Source organism: Lingula anatina, chromosome 5 (genome assembly GCF_051362555.1).
Source record: "Lingula anatina isolate TDL-2025a chromosome 5, LinAna3.0, whole genome shotgun sequence".
Lineage (NCBI taxonomy): Eukaryota > Metazoa > Brachiopoda > Lingulata > Lingulida > Lingulidae > Lingula > Lingula anatina.
The window spans coordinates 6,262,361-6,272,398 of record NC_141771.1 but is presented as its reverse complement, the minus strand read 5'-3'; the positions used below and the strand labels follow the sequence as shown (position 1 = coordinate 6,272,398).

General features: G+C 37.0%; 1 protein-coding gene across 3 annotated transcripts; it reads right to left on the bottom strand.

Moving 5' to 3' along the window:
• Positions 1-4,917: 4,917 nt before the first annotated feature.
• Positions 4,918-9,629, bottom strand: LOC106181349 (N-acetylneuraminate lyase B). Of its 3 annotated transcripts, none has more exons than XM_087013870.1 (10): positions 9,412-9,629; positions 8,743-8,894; positions 7,959-8,011; positions 7,657-7,727; positions 7,264-7,351; positions 6,840-6,973; positions 6,365-6,457; positions 5,906-6,051; positions 5,368-5,548; positions 4,918-5,256 (listed from the first exon to the last, which is right to left on the bottom strand). In XM_087013870.1, the coding sequence occupies exons 2-10, from the start codon at positions 8,776-8,778 to the stop codon at positions 5,105-5,107; spliced, it is 954 nt and encodes a 317-aa protein (XP_086869996.1). In that variant the 5' UTR covers positions 8,779-8,894; positions 9,412-9,629; the 3' UTR covers positions 4,918-5,104. The 3 variants fall into 3 exon arrangements, with proteins under 3 accessions (XP_086869996.1, XP_086869998.1, XP_013421162.2); XM_087013872.1 differs by having other exon boundaries at positions 8,754-8,894; positions 9,412-9,627; XM_013565708.3 differs by lacking the exon at positions 8,743-8,894 and having other exon boundaries at positions 9,412-9,627.
• Between the last annotated feature and the right edge of the window lie 409 nt (positions 9,630-10,038).

Genomic DNA, 10,038 nt, shown 5'->3' with positions numbered 1-10,038 from the left:
TTACTTGTTCCTGTGCTCACATAAATTGAAATTCTAATATTGTAAATGCAACATAAACATTTGATAATCAATACGATGTATCTTATCTAAATTATTTAGTACAGTAAATGTATTCTAACACTTGCAATTTTGCTCTTTATGCTTGTAAGCATGTAATCTCAAGGGCTGTTCTATATAATTAATATATTAATAATAGCATAAAAACATCACATACTGTTAAAAATAACATGTTGTCTATCTGGCTGTTACAATATTGGAATTTCAATTCATGTGAGCACAGGAACAAGTTTTGTTTTATTCAGTTTAATTTGGAAATGTCAAATAGTGTATGCAGTGTCAAATAGAGCGCTGAAGTTTCGTTTTTCAAAAAGTCGTTTTTCGAAAAACTATTCTGGCAGCCAGAAACTAGTGTCGTTTTTCAAAAAAGATTCTGAGAAGCCAAAATCGTTCTTGCAAAGAGAAACAGGGGCGGAGGAAGTGAGAGGCAACCTGTGAATATTATTTTCTACCGCGACCAGTTAAACCCTCACCGTGGAAGCCTCTCCTCACCGTGCGCTGAGACCGAGACGGTAGTCGGTTATCTCCTACGGCGTACAGGTAGCAATCACCGCTGAACTATTGTTTAGGTGGGGTTAGAGGGGGGGGGGGGGATGAGGGGGGAAAGCCCCACCACTCCCCGGGATCTCACTAGGTAGTTTGAACCTAGTGAAGTATAATTTTTAATTTTATTGAATTTTTCAAAAACGATTCTGATGCCCAGAGACCAGTGTCGTTTTTCGAAAAACGATTCCGGCAACTAGAAAGTAGTGTCGCTTTTCAAAAACGATTCTGAGAGAAGCCAGAATTGTTTTTGCAAAGAAAAACAGGTAAGGGGTGGACAGAGGGAAAGGCAACCGGCATGCTACCGCAACCAGGTAACTCTCATCTCGGAAGCCGGGCAATGTGTTACGAACTCTCAGCGCCGTGTGGTGAGACGGAGACGCCCTCTGATAAGCGTCTACAGTGCACAAGTAGCCTTCACTGCGGAAGCCTTGCAGGGTGTTTAGGTTTTTGGGAGAAGGCGGGGTTGAGGGTTAGGTTGGGTTAGATGCCGAGAAACCAGTGTCGTTTTTTAAAAAAACGATTCTGGCAACCAGAAACTAGTTTCGTTCTTCAAAAACGATTCTAAGAAGCCAGAATAGTTTTTTACGGGGAGAAACAGGAGTGGACAGAGTAGAGGCAACGCGCGATTAAAGTCTACCGTGACCAGGTAACCTTCTCTGCGGAAGTTGGAAAGGGTGTTATACGATCTCTTCTCGCCGTGCGCTGAGACCGAGACGGTAGCGGTCAATGAAATGTGTCTTTTTTTAAAAAACGATTCTGAAAAGCCAGAATCTTTCTTTTTCAATAAAATTAAAAATGATCCCTTAAACTACAAAGGAAGAACCCTGGGGGCCCTTCCCCCTCCTCTCTCTCTTCCGCCAACCCTACCCCACCAAAACACCCTTCACGGTTTTCGCTGTAAAGGCGGCCTGTGCCTCGTAGAGGCGGTCATCTAGTCTTCAGTGCACGGCGAGAAAAAAAAACAAAACTCCCTGAATACCCTGCCCGGCATCGGCGGTGAAAGCTGCTTGTGCGCCGTAGGCAATGATCGGCGACCGTCTTGGTCTCAGCGCACGGCGAGGAGAGACCGTAACACCCTGTCCGGCTTTCACAGTGAGAGTTACCTAGTCGCGGTACACGCACACCGCTGGTTGCCTCTCCCTCTGCTCACCCCTGTTTCTCTATGCAAAAATTATTCTGGCTTCTCAGCATCGTTTTTGAAAAACGAAACTAGTTTCTGGTTGCCAGGTTCGTTTTTGAAAAATGACACTAGTTTCTGGTGGCCAGGTTTGTTTTTGAAAAATGAAACTGGAAACTAGAAACTAGACACTAACTTCAGCGCTCTGTGTCAAATTACAAGTTCGGTGTTACTATTTTTTATGAAATGCTAGTTAATGAAGTACAGATGTGCACTGAATGTATAAATTGTCACATATGATATTGGTCGGTCTGAGTACAATTAGAACACTAGCTATAGTTTTAAGATTATTTTTATTATTTTTAATTTTAATTAATTATTCTTATTTTCTGTAATTTTGGGTTTATTATTTTGTTTTAGATTCACGGTATACTATTTTTCAGGTCAGCTGATAATTTGAATGAACCTGTTACTGTTTATAAGTGTAGAAAATTTTCTAAAATTTCATAATTATCCACTAATATTTTCCGTCAAATCCGCACCGATTGTCCCCAGCTAATATATCCCCCGGTTTCAATACTCTCAACATCAATAATACCCTTCCCCCCCCCCCCCCCCCCCAGTACACACACACACACACACACACACACAGCATAGAATATGCAACATTCACAACAGATTATCTGATATTAAAACCCCAAAGTGACACATTATTATAAATGCCTTGAGAAAATAAGGAAACAATTACAGAATCGTTCTGTGGGTTTTCGCGGCTTTTCCAAGACGTCCGCGCCGAAAGCGCCATCTATTTCCGTTGTGTCGAGAAGTTAATGTGTTGTGTTGCGATTTTCTTTGGTGTTGTGTCGGGAAGTTAAATGTGTCGTGTTGAAATTGTGTTGTGTGTTGAGTGATTTTGTTGTGTGTTGTGGCACTTATACGCTTCCATAGGCCTCAATCCGCCCCTGCAATAAGATTACAGTTTCAGGACCATGAGAGTTCAAATTCACATAATGAAAATCCCAATATTTGAATAATGATGACAGTGCATAAAATAATATTACATAATGTTTAAAGACATAAAAACCAATGCAACTGCTTATGTGGAAATACAGAAAATGTGAAGAGCTTCAGGTGGATGGGAGCTGAAAATGCTAGCGTTTGAAAAATAAATTAAAAAGAAAACACAACAAAAATATCCCATTAAAGCTGCTATTCAAACTTTTAATCTTGCTGAAATAACATGATTACATGATAACATGTTTGAGGATAATAAGCCCCTGTTATTCATCTATTTTTTTTCTTTTGTTAACTTATTTGCAATATTAAACAACATTTACCTGCATAATTATCACTGATTCCTAATTATGTGACACAGTTAAGAGAGCTAAACCTATGTGACTTTACTGGGAAGTCTCAATGTGTGTTTTATGTAATCTTATTTAATGGGCACTGGGAAATTAATTAGGCAAATGATTTTATAGCTCTGAATTTAGCTTGTGACTACCCCAAGAGACAATTACCACCATCCATAAACAGTAGCCCCATATAGCACTCTATAGAGCTGCATTGCTTCCAAAACAGAAAACAATCACACTGATTTTCCAACACAAACTGCACGTCAGTCTTACGAAACTTTTCAGTAAGTTTGAGTATCATAAGTAACATGGTTTTTCCTTAATGGTCATTCCGGCAGCCATTTCCAAAATAGGGTTTTCTTCAACTTTTATGCAATATAACATAATGACCATCAATTTTTAATAATAAAATAAAAGTATCATGGATATACAGAAAATGTGACATGGAAAGGTCTTCAAGACCATGGAAGTTCAGAGTCACACTTTCAAAATGCCAAAATGTAAACATAACTGTATTGAATTGATTTTCATTTTCATTTTCATTTCTTTTCATTTTCACCTTTTTTTTCATATAACAAAATAATCAATTTACTGTCATTTTTAAATGAACAACTAAGAAAGTTGTTGACATAGAAAAATATAAATAGAACAATTTTAAATGTCCAGTTTGCTCCATTCTGAGATTCTGAACATGGTGAATGATTGAATCTGACAAACTGTAAAGATATGAGTTGATTATTATTTCCATTTTTTGACACTTTATTACATAATACACAAATACAGGTTTACCATCTTTTTTATATAATAACAATATTGTTAAGATGCAGAAAATGTCAAAAGAACACCTTTACATATTTAATTAGTTCACAGATGAGATTGTTAACATGCCTAAGAATTAAACAAAGGAAAAAAACACTTATATACAAAAAAGGCATAACCTCATCAATACTGAACCAGTCAAGCTTATTTTCGAACCCCATCTGTATTTCAGTAAGACTGATCACCCCTGTAATTTCAAGACAATTGGCCAATTGATTTTCCTTGAAATGTGTTATCGGTATTGCATACATGCTGAAAAAAAGTGAAAAAAAAAACAGCATAACTTCCATAAAATTGGTCCGATCATGCAGATTTTCAAACTTGACCTGTGCAATATGAATATTCATCAGTTCTGTAAGTTTCAAGCCAAAAGGTAAAACGGTTTTTCACTTATCGTGTTATCAGTGTTGCATATATGCTTTAAAAAAATGAAAAAATAGCATAACTTACATAAAAATGGCCCGATCATGCTGATTTTCGAACTTGACCTGTGTATTATGAATTTTCATTAGTTCTGTAAGTTTCAAGCTAAAAGGTAAAACGGTTTTTCACTAATCGTGTTATCGGTGTTATAAAAATGATGAAAAAAGTAAAAAAAAAAAAACTGCATAACTTCCATGAAAATGGCCCGATCATGCTGATTTTCGAACGTGACCTGCGTATCATGAATATTCATTAGTTCCGTAAGTTTCAAGCCAAAAGGTAAAACGGTTTTTCACTTATCGTATTATCGGTGGTCAAAGTGCACGGCGACGACGACAGACGCAGGTGATGGCTATATGTACAGACACATCTATGTCTGTACATAAAAAGATTGTGTTTTGTTGCGAACGGACAGCAAGTAAAGGTAGAATTATGCCAGGAAATAAATTTGTCTCTGTCCTAATATTTTGGTAATGCTTAATCACAGTTTCCAAGTTTAAATCATGTCTTTTCTTAAGTATTCTGTTAAGAATTGAAATATTGCATGATTTCCTATACCCATATTACAGGTCACATCAATAAATTAATGAAAACAAACAATCAAGAAAATGACAAATTAATTAATTAATTCATCAATTAATTAAGTAATGGTGGTGTTTAAATCACAGTTATTTAGAGGGAAGATCGTCCGCTGGTGGTACGGTCGAGGCTTGAGGCTGTACCTATGGGACGTTTGGGCTCTGTTTTTAGAAAGATCTCAGTGTATATTATTCATGTATTTATGTTATTAATGTATCCACTGGAAGAAGCCTGTCTGTTCCACCTCCCACTGTAACGTCTTCCTGGTAGCGGCGTCCAGGCGGATCATAGGTGCACGTGGCGGTCCCATGTCCAAGCCAATCATTAACATGATTTCCTTAAACACGCTGACATTTCCCGCTGTAAAGTAAAACGTTTCAAATTAAAATAGACTTATTATTTTTCTTAAGACATTCTAAAGAACAAATAAATAAAGGAATAGATTTAGAAAACAAAAGTAATGGATAATACCTTCTTTCCCATAGCGCAGTGCAGTATTGATGAGTGCCTGTGCCCTATACTGTTCCTTCCTGGCAGTGTCCAGATCACAGTGCTCTAGAGCGGCAATCATCCTCTGGAACGGCCGAGGCATGAAATTGTAGGTAGTTCCTATGGCTGAGTCCATACCCACTGCCAGGGCAGACAGTAATTGCTGAAATATGATTATGTATATTAATTAATTTACTTAATTCCTTATAGATTTCCTTTTTTCTTTTCACTACATAGAATATGCCTACATGTATGTTGATTCAGTTAAACATTTTAAACCTGATAATATTATTACCATCATAATGAATTGGAGTTGTCGAAAGAGGAGGAAAAATATTTGTTACTAACCATTTTCTTTATTTTTAATTTCTTTAGATCTTTTTACATATTTTAGTGTTTGTTTATTCATTTTTATTTCACTCGTTTTTTAATTTATTTTTGTGCTGATTTTAGTTATTATAATTATTCCCTTGTCTCTTTTTTACTTTGGAAGTGCCTTTTCCGCTCCAGTAACTCCTACCTCGTCTGCGCCAAAGAGAATCTTATATTTTTTGCCGTCCATGAGGAGACACTGGGTGGCGTCCATCATGTTTTTACCTGAGTACTTTATGCCACACAGGGTGGGGATCTCCGGGCCAGCGGCCTGCAGAAAGTCTTCCATGTTTACTAGTAAAAAAGACATTTTTTTAAAGGCAGACGATGCCACTTAGACCTACTCTTTGACCTGACATCAGTCATGCAAAAACTCTCGAACAGAAATGTGTATCTGTGAAAATATCTAGTGAAAAAACAATCTGTGTCCCGAAAGCAATTTCACATTAGCATCCAGGGCATGTTGGACAGCGTGGACCCATTACAGAACTATCTGTGCGTGCCCACGATCGCGAGCGCACGCGTGTGCGTGTGCGTGTGTCTGTGTGTGTGAGAGAGAGAGAGAGAGAGAGAGAGAGAGAGAGAGAGATGGGTTTGGGTGGCTTACGTTCAACTCCAGTCATTCCAGGTATATGGTAGTAGAAGAACGGTAACGAGGGAGCTGCTGACGCCACCTCCTTGCAGAAATAGACAAGTTGTTCTGAATAATAATAATAATAATAATAATAATAATATATTGTTTACTCTTCTTTGAATTACTTACCAAGATTGGTTGTAAATACATCTTATGTGGTCGTACCGGCTATATAAGTCGACTTGAACATAGAGACTATTTTAATTCTTCTGAATTGAATTCATAACCGCGTTTAATCGTTTTAAGTGTAGAAAAAATGCAAATAAAATCTTAATTTCAAAACTAAAAATATTTGATCGTTTGTATCTCTAATTATTCTAGATGGTATTTAACCATGCTAATTGTTCTGAAGTGTAACATAGAATGACAAATAAAAAGTATCACTGAACCATATACATGTTTCACTTTCGTTTTCAGAAATGGCTGTGAGACAGATGGTGTCACTCACTGATATTACGAGGTTTAAAATACACAGGCGGCATTATAGAGATGGCGTCTGCTTTAATACTCTCGGCGTGGTCAGCGAGGTCCTTAGTGTCCTTCAGGTTGTCTGTGCCCACGTGGATCAATATATTCTTTAACCTGGAGAGGTCAGTGAGGTAGAATTAAGCTGGACAAACAGAAATATGTATTAAATAATAATAAACTTTTTGCTATTCCTTTTGTCAAATTAAAATATGAGTGAAGCAATAAATCCACATTTGTCTGTAGTCTACGGTTTATTTTTAGGTTATTTCTTTTTTTCTTTTTACGCATTTCAATTTTTTATTCTGTTGATTTTCTTGGTCCTAAACCTATACCACCACCCTACCCTACCCTATCCCAGCTGCCTCTAAAATAACCAAAAAATAACCAAGGTACTCTTAACACACCTTCCCCGTCCAGAATCAATCCACGCCTCCGCTATAAGCTTTCTTTCCTCTACGGTTAAAAGAGTTGATTCACCGGTCGTTCCATTAACTAATAATAATAATAATAATAATAATAATAATAATAATAATAATAACAATAGTGAGAGCTAAAAACGCAGTTATGCGCACTTCAATGTCCTAACTTTATGGGAATCATTATCATTTCTCTTCTTATTATATCTTGTTAACTTTCCAGTTAACTGTTTCATTTAACTTTATTATTTCATGATAGTTAGCATTCTCAGAAGATCTTGAAAAAAGTGAAAAAAAAAATCACGCGTCAGAGTGAACATTAAAAGATGGTCATAAAATTATAAATTTGGGGTTGAGTGGATAAGAACACTGACTACTCACTAAAAACATTCTCTACTTGCTGACCAACCAGGTGATCCACGTACTTCGGGATCATGTCATAATTTACTTCGCTGCAATAAGAGAAATAATGATTATAATAATAAATATTATAATACATTTTTACAAGTGCATTTTAAACCGACTCTGACCAAATATTTTAGTACAGATATATATATATTTTTAACATAGTTAGGATACGTTACGATACGATACAATACGATCCGATACATATAATACTTGTCTTGTAGCCTATCATCGGCCTGTCACACAACAGGCCTAGGACATATGTGAACTCTACTCACCCATCAGGTGTAAAAGGTGTAAAGACGGCTGCACACAACCCCGTCAGTCGCTTCTGAAAAAACATCACAATTTTTATACTAATGTGACGCTGAAACTAATTATGAAGTTGCGTTAATGTATAACTCTACCACATCGGTCTCAATTCCATGATTTTAACACAAGCATTTTTACAGTTCAAAAATTGGGAACAGTTTTCTTGTCCTTTGGAGTTTTCTTTCGAGCTAAACTACAAATTTTAAAACCGCATTCTTTTTTTTCTTTTTTTTTTTTTTTTAACATCAAAGAGGAATTTAATCTTGTTTTTCTAACGTACATTTTACAAAGTCTGTCTAGAACTGAATATCTTAGACCATCAAATCCGGTGCGCTACACTTTAACCTAGCATTTTAACTAGTTCAACGCAGGACTGATCTAGAGTCATCCCTTGTTGCAATTTGGACTGATTTTCGGGTTAAGAAATCCATATGTGAACGCAGCTTTCATAGACGTACGTCTATCAGTACACTCGCTTGTACGGAAATGCACATGCGGAGAGATATACATATATACATTCACATTTATAACACTTGTGTGTGTGTGTGTGTGTGTGTGTGTGTGTGTGTGTGTGTGTGGAGTGTGTGTGTTATACAACACGTGTTTAAGTGTCATATCTAATTTGTGAACTTTTTTTTTTATCCCACATTCAATCAAGTGTGTATGCGTGAGTGTGTGTGTGTGTGTACAAGGGCTCTCGGGAGTGTGGGTATACATGTAATACTTCGTACCAATTCCCTTCCAACTTACACGACAAGTACCTGTCATTGCAATTGCCTCATCCATGCTGATCCATCATCAAGAGGGGAGTAGAATATTTGATATTCACTTTAATCACAACCGGGACGTGACTGACCTATATATATATACAGTGTAGTGGTCAGATAGCTGCGGCTGTGTCCCTGAAAGTGACGTCCTTAATATGTCGATTTCAGGGTTAAGGTTATTGTGACAAGAGGATGCGCAGGAAGAGTAAACTAAAATTAAACCCGCTTTCCCCCCCCCCCCCCTCTCTCTCTCTCTCTCTCTCTCTCTCTCTGAATATCTATTTAAAACCTAAGAACCAGTGTGTACAAATACACTTCTACCCCCGACAAATCACCAAATCACACAATCACTCAATTTAAAATGTCACCGACAACTACCGGGTACATCATTAATAACTATCACAACTACAAGGAAACTTCATTAACAAGAGCCACATATAGTGACAATGCATAGCTGGACAGCTATATATCTATACAATAAAATGACACAAGACCACAAAAAAATAATAACTCATTTACACATGATACATATAGTCACAGCATGTGGCTTACCGTATGTATTTGCATATGATGTCATGTAAACAAAACGACGATCAAGCAAAACAGTTGGAACTATTTTTCTAAACAACTACTATACACATTATCTCCCCACCTTAACGTCCTCGTGCATGTCCCCCAGTGATGACATGTTGGCTTTTTACTCCTTCGTCAACACAGCAGCGGCGTCCGTTTATATTTGTACACGCCCGTGTGCATGTATCTCTTATCTAGCTCCACGGCCGTAGGGCCTATATATAGGCCTATACGTTCCTGTACATATACATATACAAAGAACGCACACGAATATGATGTAACATACCAATCTGCTGTGCATCACAGGTATTTAATATAAGCTAGAAATTAAGTATTAAGATCGTGCCGCCAATACAATTGATCAGTAGGTTCTTTTGATTTTGACAGACGTAACATTTGTAGCCGACTGTATTGAAATATATTGCATGCCCAAAGTGATCTCAATATATCTTCTGTTGAAGTACATGTACACCAATGTAACAGTCTGTGAATATTCTCAACTTTACAGTTTAAAGTATCATGATATATTTAGGTCAGATAAGGCAGATAATGCCCAGGGTAGGTACTGACCCAACCACGTATGTAATACCACATATATACTATATATTGACCTTTACAGATGTGAAATCACAAGCGGCGTGCGACGTAATCGATTACATGAATGCAGGGCATTTAATAAAGTCCAACTTCGTCATCTTAGTCTTTA